The sequence below is a fragment of the Papio anubis genome, chromosome 5 (genome assembly GCF_008728515.1).
Source record: "Papio anubis isolate 15944 chromosome 5, Panubis1.0, whole genome shotgun sequence".
NCBI classification, from domain to species: Eukaryota; Metazoa; Chordata; class Mammalia; order Primates; family Cercopithecidae; genus Papio; species Papio anubis.
The window spans coordinates 112,235,865-112,255,391 of NC_044980.1; the positions used below are offsets into that span (position 1 = coordinate 112,235,865).

Sequence of the window (19,527 nt, forward strand, 5' to 3'; positions counted from 1 at the left end):
TCCATTTCACTCATCTGCCACCTCCACAAAAGCAGGTACTGATATCCATGGCTGAGAGACCTGAAGATGATTCATGTCACAGGACTCTGCACAGACACCCCCCAGTACCAGCCCAGAGCCTGGCAGCCCTGCTGGGTGGCTGGATCCAGAAGAGAAATAATAATCACTACAATTTGGCTCTCAGGAAGCCACATCCCTAGGAAAAGGAGGAGAGTACTACATCAAGGGAGCACCTCATGAGACAAAAGAACCTGAATAGCAGCCTTGAGCCCCAGATCTTCCCTCTGACATAGCCTACCCAAAATGAGAAGGAACCAGAAAAACAACTGTAATATGACAAAATAAGGTTCCTTAACACCCCCCAAAAATCACACTAGCTCACCAGCAATGGATCCAAACCAAGACAAAATCCCTGAGTTGCCAGAAAAAGAATTCAAAAGGTCAATTATTAAGCTAATCAAGGAGGCACCAGAGAAAGGTGAAGTCCAACTTAAGGAAATAAAAAAAAAATGACACAAGATATAAGCGGGAAAATCAGTATGTCAATTAAAAACAATAAAAGAAAAAAAAAGAGACTCAGAAATTACACATAATGGAATTAGAAAAGGGCTGTAAAACAGCTATAAATATGCACAAGATCTGAGGAAAAACATTAACTTAATAAAAGCAGATGGTAGAAAGAACTATATTGAACTTTTAGAGATGAAAAATAGAATATCTGAAATAATTCACTGGATGGGCTTAATTCTAAAACACTTTGGAAGAAAAGATCAGAGAATTTAAAGATATGGCAAGTGAAGCTATTCAAGAGAAAGCAAACATAGTAAAAAACGTTAAAAAATTAGGAAAAAATTAGGAAAAATTTAGAAAAAAATACAAGAGAGCAAGGAACACTGATCAATTAATGATGCTATAATACATCTACTTAGAGACCCAGGAGAATGAAAATAAGAGGAAGAAAAAATACTTTAAAAATAGCTTTAAAATTGTCCAAATTTAGTGAAAACTATAAACCTGAAGATACAGGAAACTCAAAAACCCATAGTTGAGACAAGGTCTGGCTCTATTGCCCAGGCTGGAGTGCTGTGGCATGATCTCAGCTCACTGCAACCTTCCATCTCCCAGGCTTGAGTGATCCTCCCACCTCAGCCTCCTGAGTAGCTGGCAGTGCAGGCACACACCACCATGCCTGGCTATTTTTTTGTATTTTTAGTAGAAATGGGGTCTTGCCAGTCGCCCAGGTTGATCTCAAACTCTTGAACTCAAGGGATCTGCCCACCTCAGCCTCCCAAAGTGCTGAGATTACAGGTGTGAGTCACTGTGCCTGGCCTCCATAACTGGATTAACACACACACATACCGCCATGATGCTTCATAATGGCATTGCTGAAAATCAGTGATAATGAGAAAATAATAAATGTAGACAAAGAAAGCAATATATTATGCAAAGAAAAACAACATAAACAAGTCTTTCCTCAGAAACTATGCAAGTCAGGAGACAATGGAACAATACCTTTAAAGTGCTGAGGAAACAACAAAGACAAACAAAAAATCTATATCCAGCAAAAATATCCTTCAAATATGAGGGCAAAACAAAACCCTTTTAGACAAAAGAAACTAGTGTATTTGTAATTTGTTGCCAATGCATCTGAACTACAAGAAATATAAAAGGATGTTTTTTAAAGATTCAGTGCTATTCCTGTCAAACTACTAATGACATTCTTCACAAAACTAGAAAAAAACTATTTTAAAATTCATGTGGAACCAAAAAAGAGCCCAAATAGCCATGGAAATCCTAATAAAAAAGGAGTAAACTGGAGGGATCACATTACCTGACTTCAAACTATACCACAGGGCTACAGTAACCAAAACAAGGGAAAGGACTTCCTATCAATAAATAGTGCTGGGATAACTGGCCAGCCATATGCAGAACATTAAAGCTGGACCCCTTCCTTACACTATATTCAAAAATTAACTCAAGATGGATTAAAGACTTACATGTAAAAACCAAAACTATAAAAACCCTGGAAGACAACTAGATAATACCATCCTGGATATAGGAATGGGCAAAGATTTTATGACAAGGACACAAAAAACAATTGCAACAAAAGCAAATATTAACAACGGTGATCTAATTAAACTTAAGAGCTTCTGCACAGCAAAAGAAACTATCAACAGAGCAAACAGACAACCTATAGAATGGGAGAAAATATTTGCAAACTATGCATCTGACAAAAGTCTAATATCTAGGATCTATAAGGAACTTCAACAGATTTACAAGAGAAAGACAAACAACTCCATTAAAAAGTGAGCAAAGGACATGAACAGACACTTTGCAAAAGAGGACATACATGAAGCCAAAAAGGATATGAGAAAAGCTCAATATCACTGATCATTTGAGACATGCACATCAAAACCACAATGAGATACCATCATCATTTTTTGACTGTTTAATAAAGTAAAAAAATAACATGCTGGCAATGTTGCAGAGAAAAGGGAACACTTATACACTGTTTGTGGAAGTGTAAATTAGTTCAACCATTGTGGAAAGCAGTATGGCGATTCCTCAATGAGCTAAAAACAAACTATTATTTGACCAAACAGTCCTATTACTGGATATATACCCAGAGAAATATAAATCATTCTACCATAAAGACACATGCACATGTATTCACAGCGTGTGAATTATTCACAGAGCAGCATTATTCACTATAGCAAAGACATGGAACCAACCTAAATGCCCATCAATGACAGAATGGATAAAGAAAATGTGGTATACATATGCCATGGAATATCATGCAGTCATAAAAAAGAATGAGATTGTGTCTTTTGCAGAAACATGAATGGAGGAGAAGGCCATTATCCTTAGCAAACTAACACAGGAACAGAAAACCAAATACTGTATGCTGTCACCTATAAGTGGGAGCTAAGTGATGAGAACATGTGGACACAAAGAGAGGAACAACAGACACTGGGGCCTACTTGAGGATGGAGGGTAGAAGAAAAGAGAGGAGCGGAAAAAATAACTATTGGGTCCTAGGCTTAGTACCTGGGCGATGAAATAATCTGTACAACAAACCCCTGTGACACAAGTTTGTCTATATAACAAACCTACACAGGTACCCCTGAACCTAAAATAAAAGTTAAAAAGGAAATGTTAAAACCAAAAAAAAAAAAGTTCCTTTTTTCCTTTTTTCTTTTCTTTTTTTTCTTTTTTTTTTTTTTGAGATGGAGCCTCATTCTGTCACCCAGCCTGGAGTGCTGTGGCACAAACTTGGCTCACTGTAATCTCTGCCTCCTGTCTTCAAGTGACTCTTCTGCCTCAGCATCCTGAGTAGCTGGGACTGCAGGCGCCCGCCACCACGCCCGACTAATTTTTGTATTTTTAGTACAGACAGGGTCTCACCATATTGGCCAGGCTGGTCTCGAACTCCTGACCTCGTGGTCCTCCTGCCTTGGCCTCCCAAAGTGCTGTCACAGTGCCTGGCCAAGAGTTCCTTTTTTTAAGGAGTCAAATTTTTTTAAAAAGAAAATTGAAAAAGGAATTTCTTGGAAGCTTGGATCTACATTAAAAATTAGCAGTTCCAAATATACTAAATAAGTGAGTATATATTTTAAAAAGGTTTCTTGTGTTTTAATTTTTTCAAAAGATGGCTAGGCATGGTGGCTCACGCCTGTAATCCCAACACTTTGGGAGGCCAAGGTGGGCAGATCGCCTGAGGTCAGGAGTTTGAGGTCAGCCTGGCCAACATGGTGAAAACCCATCTCTATCAAAAATACAAAAATTAGCTGGGCATAGTGATATGTGCTTGTAGTTCCAGCTACTTGGGAGGCTGAGGCAGGAGAATCACTGGAACCCAGGAAGCAGAGGTTGCAGTGAGCTGAGATCGCACCATTGCAGTCCAGCCTGGGTGACAGAGCAAGACTCTGTCTAAAAAAAAAAAAAAAAATTACATATATATAAAATTGTTTAAAGCAAAAAAAACTATTTTTACAGTTATATGCATAAGTAAAAGTAAACTATGTGACAATCATAATATAAAGAGTGTTATTTTTAATATCCTTTACAAAGATGATTGTTATTACTTGAATTGTGTCCCTGACAGAATTCATATATTGAATCCCTAAGCCCTACTTTGACTGTATTTGGAGATAGGCCTTTAAAGAGGTAATTAAGGTTAAATGAGATCCTACAGGTGGGGCCCTAATTCAATATGACTGATTTCCCTATAAGAACAGAGACTAAAGAGAGAGAGATATTTGATATGTGCATGCACAAACCAAAGACCATGTGAGGATACAGCAAGAAAATGCTCATCTGCAAGCCAAGGAGAGAGGCCTGTAGAGAAACCAGATGTATTACCTCGATCTTGGACTTCCAGTCTTCAGTACTGTGAGAAAATAAATTTATGTTGTTTAAGCCACCTGGTCTGTCGTAGTGATCATGTAGTTTTTTAGTTGTGCCAGAACAAACCAAAAGCGCTTCCACTGGTCAAATTTACAATAATTTGATCATCAAATGTAATGTTAATTAAATGTTAAACTTTGTATGCTGTGTAACCAACTACTCTGTAATTTAGTGATTTAAAATAGCAACCATTTGGTAATGTAATGTTCCATGGCTTTGTGAGTCTAGAATTCAGAGGACTCATCTGGGCAATTCTGCTGCTCCATGTGGCATTAAGCATGGTCGCCCAGTAATATTCAGCTGGCAGCATAGCTAGTCTGGAGCGCCAAAGACAGGTTTACTAACACACCTTAGAGGGCAAGACCAGAAGTCTGGGCTCAGGTGGGCCTCTCTCTCTACGTGTAGTTTCAGGGCCTTTCCATATTATCCCTTCAACAGGGTCCAGACATCTTACATGATGGCTTAGGGCTCCAAGAATAAATGTCCCAAGAGATAGTTGAAGATAATAGTCTCTTAAGGTTGGACCTAGAAACTTGCACAATGTCATTTCTATCATATTTTGTTGGATAAAACTTCACAGAGCCCATCCAGATTTAAGAGAGGGGGCCGTACCCTCCATCTCTGATGGGTTAAAGTGTCAAAGAACCAGTTGTGTCCACTTAAAATCTGCCACCGTCCACCCTCTGTCCATAAATTATTTATGTTTCTCTTACATAAAAAATAAACTCCCTCCTTATAAAACTCTAGCAGTTTCATCCTACTACATCATCAGGACATTAGGACCAGACTCAAGCCTCAAGCCTCAGGATCCCCATTATTTAAATCAAGTCCAAGCATCTATTAGGCATTTTTTTTCCTTTTTTTTTTTTTTTTGAGACAAGAGTCTCGTCGCCCAGGCTGGAGTGCAGTGGCATGATCTCGACTCACTGCAACCTCTGCCTCCCAGGTTCAAGCAATTCTCCTATCTCAGCCTCCTGAGTAGCTCGAATTATAGGTGCCCACCACCACGCCTGGCTAATTTTTGTATTTTCGTAGAGATTGGGATTTCGCCACATTGGACAGGATGGTGTCAAACTCCTGACCTAAAGTGATCCGCCTGCCTTGGCCTCCCAAAGTGCTGGGATTGCAGGCTTGAACCACTGTGCCTGGCCTCTACTAGGCTTCTTAAATGAGGTTTTAAAAGTATGACACCTCTCATTCTGAAGACATGTGAATGAAAGAGACAAACTGTGTGCCTCTTATACGCCAGCCATACAGTGATGAAACAAAGATAGAATAGCTCTCTCCCATTCAAAAAGGAGGAAACATTAGAATTACATAGCAGTCCCTGGTCCATAGAGATTCTAAAATTTAGATAGGCACGTGTTGGTGGTTCCTTGAATAACCCTTTTCCCTGGGAGTTACTCTCCACAGGTCTCGGCTCCTCCCTCTGGACTTCCCACCACCCAACCCCCACTCCCAGTCATTCTTCCTTTTCCATAAAAGTGGACCACGGTTTCAACTGATTAGTTTTCTCAGTCTCATTTCTGGCCATAGAAGCTTAAAGGCTCAAAGGCTTCTTTAAATTTTATACGGTTCCCATATTTTACAGTTCAATCTAGTAAAATTCTTTTTAAAACTTTGCGAATTTCTTATATATTGAATTATAAACCACTCCACTAGACAAAAACCACACCCATATTGTCTTTTTCTGAGACAGGCTATTCTCTACCTTGGGCCACCGGTAAAACTGCTGTGGTATACCACCTTCAGATTCCTAGAAATCCTGGTGTCTCACAGAAAAGGTCTACAAGGCACACCCTTATATCCTTCTGAGGTCTTAACAAAGGGACTAACAACTAAAATCTTGGCCATATCTTTACTTTGAGATCATTTTTAATCCACAACGATGTTGAATAAATTTTTTAGGTCCAGGAGACCATTGCTATGAAGAGTGAGAACTCACACATGATAGTAAGTAGTATACCAACTCTTTACCCCGAGGATTGGTACTTACAATGAAAGAAGTAAGGCTATTGAAGGAGAACAATGTGGAAGTCAAAATCTACTAGGTAAGGGTGCTGTTCTTGGAGCAATACAGGACTAAGATGGGAACTTGTCTTGCTTCAAATCAAGTAGAGCATTCCCAACTTGGACTAGCATTTGGTGAGTAGAGGGAGTGGAGGCACACAAGAGAGCTCTATCAATAGAGTCAGGAATTTAAGGCATATTTATTTATTTTAAAAGGAGTTGAAAATGTAAAATTGTGTCCTCAAGGACAAGACAAAACAAAACTGGTCACTGTGATATTTGGGATAGGTTCACATGAGATTTGAGATGGTCCAAAAGGAGAAAATAATTCAGGTGGGGAAGAACTCACGCAGAGAGACTAATGGTGCAATCATAGAAAAACAAGGATTCCGGCTAGAAACAACACTATAATTCCTAAGAATGTCTTAAGGGGTGGCCAGTTAGAAACACACAAAGAACTTAGTTTCATGGGGAGTGTGGCTGACCCAATTGGGGACAGTTGTAGATAAAGTCACATTTTGAAGCAGCTTATAGTTCTAGCAAGCTTTCCTAGCAAGAGATGTGTTTTTGTGCCTGCGTTATCGTAGGAGGTAAATAATTCTGCTTAAAGAGTGAAAAATACTCTAAAATGGAGATACAGCCATTAGCGGTACGTAATAGCCATGAGTGGCGATTGAGGTCTATTAAGGCAATGGGAAAAGATCACTGTCTTAAAACCTTGATTCTTATTCTATCCCAGAGTTTCTATTATTTAATAGAAAAAAAACTATACTCTTTATCTCACTCATCTGGTTACTTTGAGGACAAGATAAGGTTTTATGATAATCCTCCAAAAACAAATAGGACTTGAAAGATAGAGTTGAAACAGTGGACAATTAAAGAATAATTTGGAAGAATGGTGAAATTATAGCCATGCTTTGAATCAGGCATGTTCATTGGCACATTCCCACAAAGATGTAGTTAAGGCACAAAGGCAACATAAACCTTTCTGTGGGCTGCATTTAAGTTGCACATCTTTGCTTCAGTACTTTGCAGCTTGCTGGAAAATGTTAAACCTATCTTTCCCTTTTCTCTTACTTTTGCCTGTAGTATCCTTCTGTCTGCTTGGCAAACTCCAGTTCATCCTTTTGACTCAAATGGATGGAACATCCTTTGTGAAATCTTCCCCATTTTCCCAGGGAATGTGAGTTACTTCTTTTCTCTCCTCCCAGACTATTTGTGCGTACATTTTTATTGCATGTATCACAGTGCCACACAATTATTTCCTTACACTCAAAAAGAAGATGCTTTCACTGAGGAAGCAGAGTAAGGGCTTGGAGCAAAAGAGAAGAGTACACAAGAAAACCGGGACAGAGATTTTTTTAAAACTTCACAACTTTCTCTGGAGTTAGTTTCCTTACCTTCAGCTGGGCAGAAGCAAAAATAGAAGGCATGCACAGAAGTATTTTTGGCATGCAGCTACAGTAACAGCTATCTCTACTTGATGTGATTTACGGAGTTTGGGGGTTTTTGGGTCTGAGAGGATTCATCAATTTAGATGTAGCTACAATTATTTTAGAATATATTTAGCCATTGAGTAATGGACTAGTTATTAGGAGCTTCTAGATTCCAATGTGTTTTATTGGCCCCAAATTGGAAACATGCAAGAGCTAGCTTGAAAAGGAAATGACCCAAGTATCTATTGGCCCAAATAAGACAGCAAAGTTAGTTATCTGGCTAATTTCTAAACATGACCACAATATGAAATAAGGCGGAGAGGAAAAAAGGCCCTATTCAATTTCGTTAGTAACAAAATGATGAATTGATTTTCAGTGCAAAGGACCCCAGGGTTGCAAGTCACGTAACCTGAGCATGCCCAGATAAACCAAGTATTCCCAATTCACGACCCTGGAGCCAACCACAGCAGAATCTAAGTACTCAGAATGAGGAATGGGGATGGAATTAAGAAGTGAGGGGTACTGTGTTTTGCTGCAGTGTGGATTTAAGGACCAAGGACCCAGCATCACCTCTTTGCATGACCCAATCAGATCATGCCTCCTTGCATTGTTCTATCTCTCTCACAGTTATCCTCTGCCTATAAACCCTGCCTCCAGACCCCAGCCTGGGGAGACAGATTTGAGCATTGCACCCTATCACCTTGCCAGTCAACTTGCAATAAAGCTTTCTCTTTTTTCAAAAGCCGGTGTCATAGAATTGTTTTCTAAACACATTGGGCGGTGAGCCCACTGATAGGATGCAAGTTGCCTAAGATTTCAGGGGTTCCTCACTCTCCATTCCTCTCCAAAAGTAAACACTGAGACAGTGGTCACTCTGCATTGTTTCTACCATTAGAGTCTCTGGTCTCTTAGGGTTACATGGTTCTAGAAAGTGGGTCATGCCAACAGAGAGTGGGACCTCCATGTAGAACTTTAAATTTTGTATTTTTTTTTAATTTTAGCATTTTTATATTTTGCAGGGGAAGTATAGAAATGAAAGATTGAGGATAAAAGGGAATGAATAGTTAATGGAATACGGCCTCTGTAGATAAAAGAAAGTGATTGTGGAGGACCCAGAGAACTGGTGAATGAGTTTGCTCTGATCCATTGAGACAAGAAGAAAGGAAGTCAAGATGAATGTGAATGCAGACAGCATTTTGGGTGGCTGGGGCATGATGTCAAGAAAATTCTCTATTGATGATCTCTAAATTTCCCACGAACTAGGAAGTGAAATCATATATTAAGAGAGTGGGAAAAGTGTCTTGAGGACATGGTAAAAAGATTAAACCCCTTCTCCTTCCCATCCATGATGCTGGAGGATATGCAGGCTGCAGGATGGCTTAGTGGAGACTCAACGTCATAAATCTGTAGTGGTTCCCAGTTTCACACTTTTTGGTTGTTAAGTAGTCCATATGAAAAATGTGGATGGCTAAAAAGATTTGCCAGGTGGGTACAGGGAAAGAACAATGGGATAAAGGAATAGGGAGGACTAGCAAGGGAGTGACTGATGTGTTGACTCTTGGAGTTAGGCTGGATAGGAAAAGAGGCTGAGTGGAAGAAATGCAAATCTAGATCAGATAAAAGAAGAGTGTGGATCAAGGGTGGGAAGTTGTAGTTGGGGTATAGAATGTCAGAGATACAGATAAGAAAGGTAGAGGTGGATCTGAGGGTGCTGCTACAGGGTGCAGCCAGGGACAAGGGAGACTAAAATCAAGCAATGGTGAAAGTTACTGGGGTTGAGGTTTCAAACACCATGATATCCTGGGTGACTGTCACAGGAATCATGCAGATGGAACTTCTCCTTCTATCTCACACGGTAGAAGCTAAGTCTCATTAAGGTTTTGTGCTTTGTCCAGAGTCATCCAGCTTACACAGGGCAGATCCAGTATTAGAACTCTCAATTGGTGGTAACAAATATCACTATCCATAGGCATTCAGAGATAGTTTCTGATTATTTGGGGATGGGAGAGGAGAAGTGTCTACAAACCCTTTTAATCCTTTAAATCCTAGTTTAGTTGCACTACTGCAGAATCCAGAGGTATTTAGAAAGTACCTATCTTTGTCCTTCTTTCCACTGAATGACATCACCAATGACTGACCCTGCCAGTCCTGAAACCCTTTAAATCTACCTCCATGACTCACCTTCCTTCACTCCCTCCATCCCCTCAATCTCCAAGCTTTGATAAGTCTTGAATGCATATTCTCCTTTCCATCCACATAGTTTAGGCCCTCAGCATCTGTGTTAGTTTTCTACTTTTGCCATAGCAAATGATCATAAATTTAGGAGTTTAAAATGTAGGCCATAAATTAGTATTAGTCTCACCAGGATAAAATTAAGGTATCAGTAGAGCTCAATTACTTTCTGAAGACTCTAAAGGAGGATCCATTTCCTTGCTTATTTGGGTTATTGGCAGAATTCGGTTTCTGCTGTTGTAGGACTGTGGAAGAAATGCAAGTCTAGACAGATAAAGAAAGTCAGTTTTTTTGTTGGCTGTCAGCTAAGGTCTTTTCCCAGTTCCTGGAGGCTATCCACAGTCCTTGGTTCATGGTTCAGGTTGAGTCCCTCTCATGCTTTGAATCTCTTTGACCCACCCTTCTTCCATTTTAGGGGATTCATGTGATTAGATTGGGCTCACTGAAATAATCCAGGATGATCCCCCATCTCAATGGCATCAATCTTAATCACACCGGCAAAATTTCTTTATTTTTTTTTTTTCATGACCGAATGAGAAGGTAATACCTGCAATAATTCTTTTGCATGTAAGGTAACGTATTTATAGATTCCAGGGATTAAGAAGTGGACCTCTTTCTGTAACTCTACTAATTCTGCCTACTGAAGTATCTCACCCTGACATATTTCAATATTTCCTAAGCAAGTTTCTTGGTTCTGGGATCTTCTATGTTTCCAGATTAAACTTTCTAGAACCACACCTGACATATCTCCTGTGCTTAAAACCCTTCTGGCTTCCTACCTATCAAAGGTCAAATTCATGTTGTTTAGTTTCTATAGGAAAACAGCCCTTGAGTTTCGTCCTGTTTTACTGTTTTAGCTTCATTCCGGCCATCATTCCACTTCTCCTCCATCCTTATTCGGGCTTGAAAAAGTTTTCTGTGATTCTTCTTCACTTATAGCTGCCTTTGAAGCTCCCATTTCTTCTTCCAAACCCAGCTCAGATATCACCTACTCCAGGAAGATCTCCCTGACGCCCTTCCCCAAAGTTACAACCACAGGACAAAGTCCTCTTTTAAAAATCTCCGTACCTTGTGTATGTTTCTATCTTTTGCATTAAACCCAAATGTGTTGTGATTTTGTCTATTTCACCTATCAAGAGTTTACTTTCCTCTCTCCAAGCCAAACTCGGCCATTTCCCAAACGTGTAACTTTCTTTGGGAAGGCTATTTACTTCACGATGTCTCCCTTTCCCTTTGTAAACCAGGGATAGCAACAGGATCTATATCACAGATTGTTGTGAGGAGTAGAACGGTGACCTACACATATTAAGTTTTACTAGTATTGAGGAAAGAGAGAGACCCTCTCATATTGTTTTATATTGTTTTATACTCAGTACCTGTTGTAAGAAAAAACAAGGAAGTAAAACCAAAGACAGGCAGCCCGGCGCCAGGCCTGAAACCAGGCCTGGGCCTGCCTGGCCTAAACTCAGTAGTTAAAAATCAACTCATAACTTAGAAACCGATGTTATTCATAGATTCCAGACATTGTATAGAAGAACATTGTGAAACTCCCTGCCCTGTTCTGTTTCTCTCTGACCACCGGAGCATGCAGCCCCATCATGTACCCCCTGCTTGCTCAGATCAATCACCACCCTTTCATGTAAAATCTTTAGTGTTGTGAGCCCTTAAAAGGGACAGAAATTGTGCACTCGCGGAGTTCGGATTTTAAGGCAGTAGCTTGCCGATGCTCCCAGCTGAATAAAGCCCTTCTTTCTACAACTCAGTGTCTGAGAGGTTTTGTCTGCGGCTTGTCCTGCCACATTTCTTGGTTCCCTGACCGGGAAGCGAAGAGACTGACAGACGGACAGCCGAGGCAGCCCCTTAGGATGCTTAGGCCTGCCCTGTGGAGCATCCCTGCCGGGAACTCTGGCCAGCCTGAGTGGCGCGATCCAAAGAGCGCTCCCGCCTCGCCAGAGAAGCGTGTAGCAGGCCCCCACGGAGGATTAACACAGTGGCTGAACACCGTGAAAGAACTGGCACTTGGAGTCCAGACATCTGAAACTTGGCAGGACTGGTCTTTGGAACTTGCCCACTCCATTTGAGTGGAAGCGTGGCCTGATCACCTACGGCGTGCCTTTATTGGCACTTTGTTATTGGTTTTGGTTTTGACTTGAATTGCTTGACAGGACTGGTCTTGGGAACTTGCCTACTCCATTTGAGTAGAAGGATGGCCTGATCACCCATGGCGTGCCTTTACTGACACTTGGTGGACTGGTCTTGGGAACTTGCCTACTCCATTTGAGTAGAAGCATGGCCTGATCACCCACGGTGTGCCTATACCGGCACTTTGGTTTTTGTTTTTGACATGACTTGGATTGCTTGATACTTTGGTTTTGGTTTTGACCTGGCTTGGATTTCTGGATACTCTGATTTTGGTTTTGATTTTGGTTTGGTGTAAACTGCAGAAGTGTGTGTGTGCCCTTTTCTACCTGTTTTTTTGTTTTGTTTTGTGGTGTGCGTGTGGTATGAGCGTGGTGTTTTGTCTCGAAGAAGCATGGGTCAGGCACAAATAAGCCCCCCCAACTAGGAACAATGTTAAAAAATTTCAAGAAAGGGAAAAAAGGGGGGAGGCAGAATTTATATAAAAAGAATGTTACATGGTAAATTCTTGTCTTGAAATACATTAACTGGTTGTTTAAAAAAATGTTTGTAATAAGTCAGAAAGTTGAAACATGTCGAAAAATTGTCTGCAAAAGTTGTAAAAGAAAAAAGTTATAAAAAAATTTTTATGCAAAAAATGTTGTATAATTGAAAAGTAATTAGGCCTCCTGAGTACTATTGAAAATCAGTTTATGTGCAAGCTGTATAAGAAGAGTAAAATATACCTTTGGTAAAAAGATTATAAGGAGGCATAAATAATGTGGATTTTTACCTACATTAAAAGGTTAACAAAATTATTGTTTTAAAAGTTTAAGCAAGTTTTAAAATGTTAATTGTAAAGAAAATTCTGTGTGTAAACATATTAGCTAAAGTTAAAAAGATATCATCCAGTTTTTCTGTGAACTGGACATTAAAGAAAAAATGCAACAGGTTTTTCTTAAAGCATCAACCTGCTCTTTAACAAAAATTATAAAAAGTTAAAAAGAGTCTACAAAATCTTACCTTATGGTCAAACATAAAAAATTGGAGAAATATGTCTACAAGGTTTTATTAAAATCAAGTTCAACATTAATAACACACTAATATAAAGGTAAAATTTAGCTTATCTGGTATAAAAATCATACAGGAAGCATTATTAAATATAAAATGGTGTTTAACTTTCTTTGGTCTAAAAACTAATAAAAAGAGATCTAAAGAAAACATTCATTTTACTAGAGGATCATAGAAGTTAAAGACTTAAACTTTGCCAATTAACACAACATACCAAGATGCAAATGCCTGGTTGAAATGGATCAAAAATTCCATCTGCACGTTAAACAAAAGCAATTGTTATGCTTGTGCACATGGCAAGCCAGAGGCCCTGACTGTCCCCCTTCCACTAAGGTGGTCCTCCAGTCGACCAGGCATGGTCTGCATGGTAGCTCTGTTCCAGGATTCTACAGCCTGGAGTAATAAGTCATGCCAAGCTCTCTGCTATATCCCGAGGTCCCTGCGGGTCAGCCCCCAAGGGACATCCAGCTTCCATCTCCCAACACTAAGTTCACTTCGTGTCTCTCACAGCAGGGAGGAAACTTAGCATTCCTTGGAGACCTGAAGGGATGCAGTGAGCTTAAGAATTTTCAAGAGCTTATCAATCAGTCAGCCCTTGTTCATCCCCGAGTGGATGTGTAGTGGTATTGTAGTGGACCTTTACTGGGCACTCTGTTGAATAACTAGAGTGGGCCTTGTGCTTTTGTCCATTTGGCTATCCCTTTCACCCTGGCATTTCATCAAGCAGAGGAAAAAATAATAATAATAAGACATTGTAAAGCGAGAGAGGCCCCTTATAGGTCTTTCAACTCTCACATCTATTTAGATGCAATTGGAGCCCCGCAAGGAATACCAGATCAATTTAAAGCTTGAAATCAAATAGTTACAGGATTTAAGTCAATATTTTGGTAGATGACAGTCAATAAAAATGTAGATTAGATAAACTACATCTATTACAACCAACAGCAATGAGCTTTTCAAGAGTTAAAAAGAAAAACTCACATCGGGCCCAGCCCTGAGGCTACCTGACCTGACAAAACTTTTTACACTCTATGTGTCAAAAAGAAAAAAAAAAAATGGCAGTTGGAGTTTTAACCCAGACTGTAGGGCCCTGGCCAAGGCCAGTGGCCTATCTCTCAAAACAACTAGATGGGGTTTCCAAAGGCTGGCCCCCATGTCCAAGGACCCTGGCAGCAACGGCCCTGTTAGCACAAGAAGCAGATAAGCTAACTCTTAGGTAAAAACTAAACATAAAGTCCCCCCATGCTGTGGTAATTTTAATAAATACCAAAGGACACCATTAACTAATGAATGCTAGACTAATTAGATACCAAAGCTTGCTCTGTGAAAATCCCCGTATAACCACTGAAATTTGCAACACCCTAAACCCCACCACCTTGCTCCTGGTATCAGAGAGCCCAGTTAAACATAACTGTGTAGAAGTATTGGGCTCAGTTTATTCTAGTGAGCCCAACCTCCGAGACCATCCTTAAACATCAGTAGGCTGGGAGCTGTATGTGGATCGGAGCAGCTTCACCAGCTCCTGCAAAGTCACTCTGAAGAAGATGACAAGCCCTGCTGCAGTCACACCCGGAAGCTGACTGGTCCACGCACGGCCGAAGCGTGAGGAAACTCATCGCGGGACTCATTTTCCTTAAAATTTGGACTTACACAGTAAGGACTTCAACTGACCTTCCTCAGACTGAGAGCTGTTCCCAGTATATACATCAAGTCACTGAGGTAGGACAAAAGATTGCTACAGTACTATTATTTTATGGTTATTATAAGTGTACCAGGACTCTAAAAGAAACTTGTTTGTAAAATGCTATTCTATCCAAGGTATGTAGCCCAGGAAATAACCAATCTGATGTGTGTTATGACCCATTTTAAGCCTCCCATGATAACAGTTTTAAAAATAAAATTAAGAACTGGTCCTTTTCTAGGCGACACAAGTAAAGTAATAGCTAGGACAGAAGAAAGAGGGGTCTCCAAGCATATAACCCTAAAATTTAATGCTTGTGCCACTATCAATAACAATCGGCATAGAATAAGCTGCAGTTCTTTAAATTAAAAAAAAAAGGTTACACGGCAGGAAATAAGTATATCTGCCATGAATTAAGCACATGTGCAAACGTGTGTAATTACTGCTCTTGTGTCATCTAGACTACTTAAAAAAAGGATAAAAAAGATCCTATTTAGCTCCAAAAAGGAGAAGGCAGCCCCTCCTGTATGAGTGGAAGCTGCAACCCCATTGAAATTAATAATTACAAATCCCTTAAACCCAAGGTAAAAAAAAAAAAAAAAAAAAAAAAGGAGAACATGTATCTCTGGGCATCAATAGAAAAGAACTAGGTCCTAAAGTAAGTATCTCAGTAAAAGAGGAGGTTTGTAAACTCTTTCCGGAACAAGTATTTCAGACTTTCTCCGATAAACTAAATGTGCCAGTACCAGAGACTCCAGGAAAAACCAGAAATTTGTTTTTGCAATTAGCCGAGCATGTAGCCCAGTCTCTAAATGTCACTTCATGTTATGTTTGTCAAAAAACTGTAATAGGAGATCAATGGCCATAAGAAGTCCGATAATTAGTGCCTACAGACCCAGTTTCTGATGAATTCCTGGACCAAAAGAATCACCCTGATCATCTCTAGGTTCTAAAAGTCTTAATTATTGGACAATATTGCATGGCTAAGAAAAAGAAAAAAATTCACTCATTCTGTAGGATGACTTAGTTGTCTGGGGCAAACATTGTGTAATGGTACTGAAAAAAAACCAGTTACATGGTGGAGTTCCAATTACACAGAAAGAGATTCATTCAGTAAATTTCCAAGGTTGCAGACTGTCTGGACCCACCCAGAATTCCACCAGGACTGGACTGCCCCCACCGGGTTTTACTGGATATGTAGACATAAAGCCTACGCTAAGCTGCCTGACCAGTGGACAGGTGGTTGTGTTATTGGCACTATTAAACCATCTTTCTTCCTACTGCCCATAAAATGAGGCGAACTCCTGGGCTTCCCTGTCTATGCTTCCCGCAGAAAATGAAGCATAGCTATAGGTAATTAAAAAGGTGATAAATGACCTCCTAAAAATTATACAATACTATAGTCCTGCCACTTAGATACAAGACAGCTCATGGGAATACTGGACCCCCATTTACATGCTCAACTGAATCATATGGTTGCAAGCTATTTTAAAAATCATCACTAATAAAACTGGTCAAGCCTTGACTATTCTGGCCCAGCAAGAAACTCAGGTAAGAAATGCTATCTATCAAAATAGATTGGCTCTCAACTACTTGCTAGCAGCTGAAAGAGAGGTCTATAAGAAATTTAACCTTACTAATTACAGTCTACACATAGATAATCAAAGGCAAGTAGTTAAAGACATAGTTAAAAATATGACAAAACTGACACATGTGCCTGTACAAGTGTAGCACAAATTCAACCCTGAAGCCAAGCTTAAAAATTAGTTCCCAGCGCTAGAAGGATTTAAAACTCTTACAATAGAAGTTATAATAGTAATAAGAACCTGCTTACTGCTCCCCTGTTTGCTACCTGTACTTCTTCAAATGATAAAAAAGCTTCATTCCTACCTTAGTTCACCAAAATATTTGCTTCAGCACAAGTGTACTACATGAATCACTATCAATCTATTGCACAAGAAGACATAAGTAGCAAAAATAAGAGTGAGACCTCCCAATAATAAAAAGTGAGAGTCTCAAAGGGGGGAAATGAGGAAAGAGAGAGACCCTTTCATATTGTTTTACATTGTTTTATACTCAGTACCTGTTTTAAGAAAAAAACAAGGAAGTAAAACTAAAGACAGGCAGCCGGTGCCAGACCTGAAACCAGGCCTGGGCCTGCCTGGCCTAAACCCAGTAGTTAAAAATCAACTCATAACTTAGAAACCGATGTTATTCATAGATTCCAGACATTGTATAGAAGAACATTGTGGAAATCCCTGCCCTGTTCTGTTTCTCTGACCACTGGTGCATGCAGCCCCTGTGATGTTCACCCTGCTTGCTCAAATCAATCACGACCCTTTCATGTAAAATCTTTAGTGTTGTGAGCCCTTAAAAGGGACAGAAATTGTGCACTCGGGGAGCTCGGATTTTAGGGCAGTAGCTTGCCAATTCTCCCAGCTGAATAAATCCCTTCCTTTTCCAACTTGGTGTCTGAGAGGTTTTGTCTGTGGCTAGTCTTGCTACAGTATTATTAATATTCCCAGCCCTCTGTGCCCTGCTGCCATGTAGTAGGGGCTTAATTGATGTTTACATCGTACTCCCACCAGAAGGTCCCTGGCCCTTGAAAGTGGCTACCCCAGGCCAGGGCCCCTCAACAGACTGAAGATCCAGATTCTACTCCGTCCTGGCAGTTTCGGGTGGCCCCTGAGAAGGGCAAGCCTTCGGCTCCCCAGGCAAGGACAGTCACAGCTAAGTCCGCGCGGGGGCGGCAGAGAGCCAGGACTTTCCAGGAGCCAATGAGTCTTTAACTCCAAGAGGAAGCCCTGCATTGCCCGCCAATGTAAACCAGGAATCAGGAGTGCGTCAGCTATCATCGGGTAGACTTCACGCCAGCAGAAAATGAACAGCAAAAGAGCAGGCGGAATTTAGGGGCTTTCACGGATCATCATCATGGTAATAGTCAATAATGATGGCAGCAGACACTAACATTCACGCGTTCTTAAGTGCAAGGCACAATGCACATGTGTATGGCCCCATTTTACCATCTCAACACACTACGAGGGTTGGCGTCTCATTTTTGCAACGGAAGAAACTGAGGGGCTCAGGAATAGCGTATCCTCTGCATATCTCCCAAGCGGGTCCTGTTCTCCAGCGCCCCAGCGATCTGGGCCTCGCGGTCCCAGTCCGGCTCCCAGGCCGCCGCCCAGCCCTTCTCCGCGCTCTCCTGCGCCTGGGCCACTCCCGACCCCTGCTGTCCCGACCCCTGCTGTCCCGACCCCAGCTGTCCCGACCCCTGCTGTCCCGACCCCTAGCTCCTCCTCTCCCACTCCGCCCAGCCCCAGCCGCTGGGCTCCTCCTTCCCTGCACGCTCCGCCCCCGACCTCCCGGCTCCTCCCTGGCCTGCCCGCCACACCCCTGGACCCTCCTGCAAGTTCCGCCCCTGGTCCCCGGCTTCTTTTCTCCCGCCAGCTCTAACCCGCGCTTGGCTAAGGTCCGCGGGAGCCCGAGAGCCACCGAACGAGTAGAGAACTCGGCGCCGCCAAACAGCCCAGCTCGTGCCTCAGCGTCCCGGCGCCGCCGCGCCAGTCCTCCGAGTAAGTGGCTCCTGGGCGCTCCAGTCCCGCGCACACCCCCGCGCGCCTCTCCCGCCGCTGGGCTGCGGGCTGCTCTTGGGGCGCGCCTCCGGCTCAGAGAGTTTCGGAAGCGAGTGTGAGTGTGAGTGGGTGCGTTTGAACAACTTGTGTAGGTGGGCGTGCGTACGAGTGTGTGCGGGAGCGCACAGCCTCGGAGTAAAAAACTCCCCGTAATTTTACTCAGTTCCAGTGCCGCACTGAGGATCCAAGACCCCTTGCCAGGAACCCTTACCTATTCAGGGCGACCTCTTCACCACCTCCTGCTCTGAGCCTCATTCCTTCCCTCCCTTTGTAACTCGGCTCCCGCTATTTGTCACGTCCTCTTGTAACCGCACATGCTGGCGAAAGCGCTGCCCGGGTTATCAGGGTGCCCCAGATTGCAGACTGAGATGCTGGCCTGAGATTGTAATCCAACCTTGCATTGTAAAACAGGCAGAGACCAGAGCCCTGCTTTGAGATCATTCGATGGAGACTTCCTTTGAGGAAGAAAGTGTGTGTGTGTGTGTGTGTGTGTGTGTGTGTGTGTGTGTGTACATGACTGCACATGTGGCACTGGAGCCCTCAGCACCTGCTTCAAAGACACCTGATGAGCGCCCAGGCTCCTCGGACTCCGGGCGACTGATAGGCACTTTCAAGACCAGGCTGACCCAACAGGCTTAGGCACCTCGAATATGTTTATTGCTTCAGTGACACTGTATTCCTAAACCAACAGATTTTCTAAAACACAGAAGCTCTATGTAGAAAGAGCAGTATCCCTAGAGGAATCATGGAAAGAATCAAACAGTAGTTCAGTGCCCAGTGTTGAAACAAGAAAATCCTTGGATTGCTTAAGACTGATAATTCTATCCCTACATAATTATTTTTGTAGGGGGAGGTGGGGATCAGTACTTCCTCAGTGCAGGACATATTTCTGCATTTAAAAAATTAATTGGAAGCTTTGCTATCATAACAGCAGTAT

The 19,527-nt window shown here is 41.7% G+C and overlaps 1 protein-coding gene across 1 annotated transcript in view; it reads left to right on the forward strand.

Annotated features, from left to right (window-relative positions):
• Nucleotides 1–18,320: 18,320 nt before the first annotated feature.
• TNFAIP8 (TNF alpha induced protein 8) overlaps nt 18,321–19,527 on the forward strand; it is a 124,697-nt gene continuing 123,490 nt past the window's right edge. Inside the window, exon 1 of the mRNA XM_009208939.3 lies at nt 18,321–18,530. Within this exon, the coding sequence (XP_009207203.2) occupies nt 18,530 (1 nt within the window). The 5' untranslated portion in view covers nt 18,321–18,529. The remainder of the gene's footprint in view (nt 18,531–19,527) is intronic.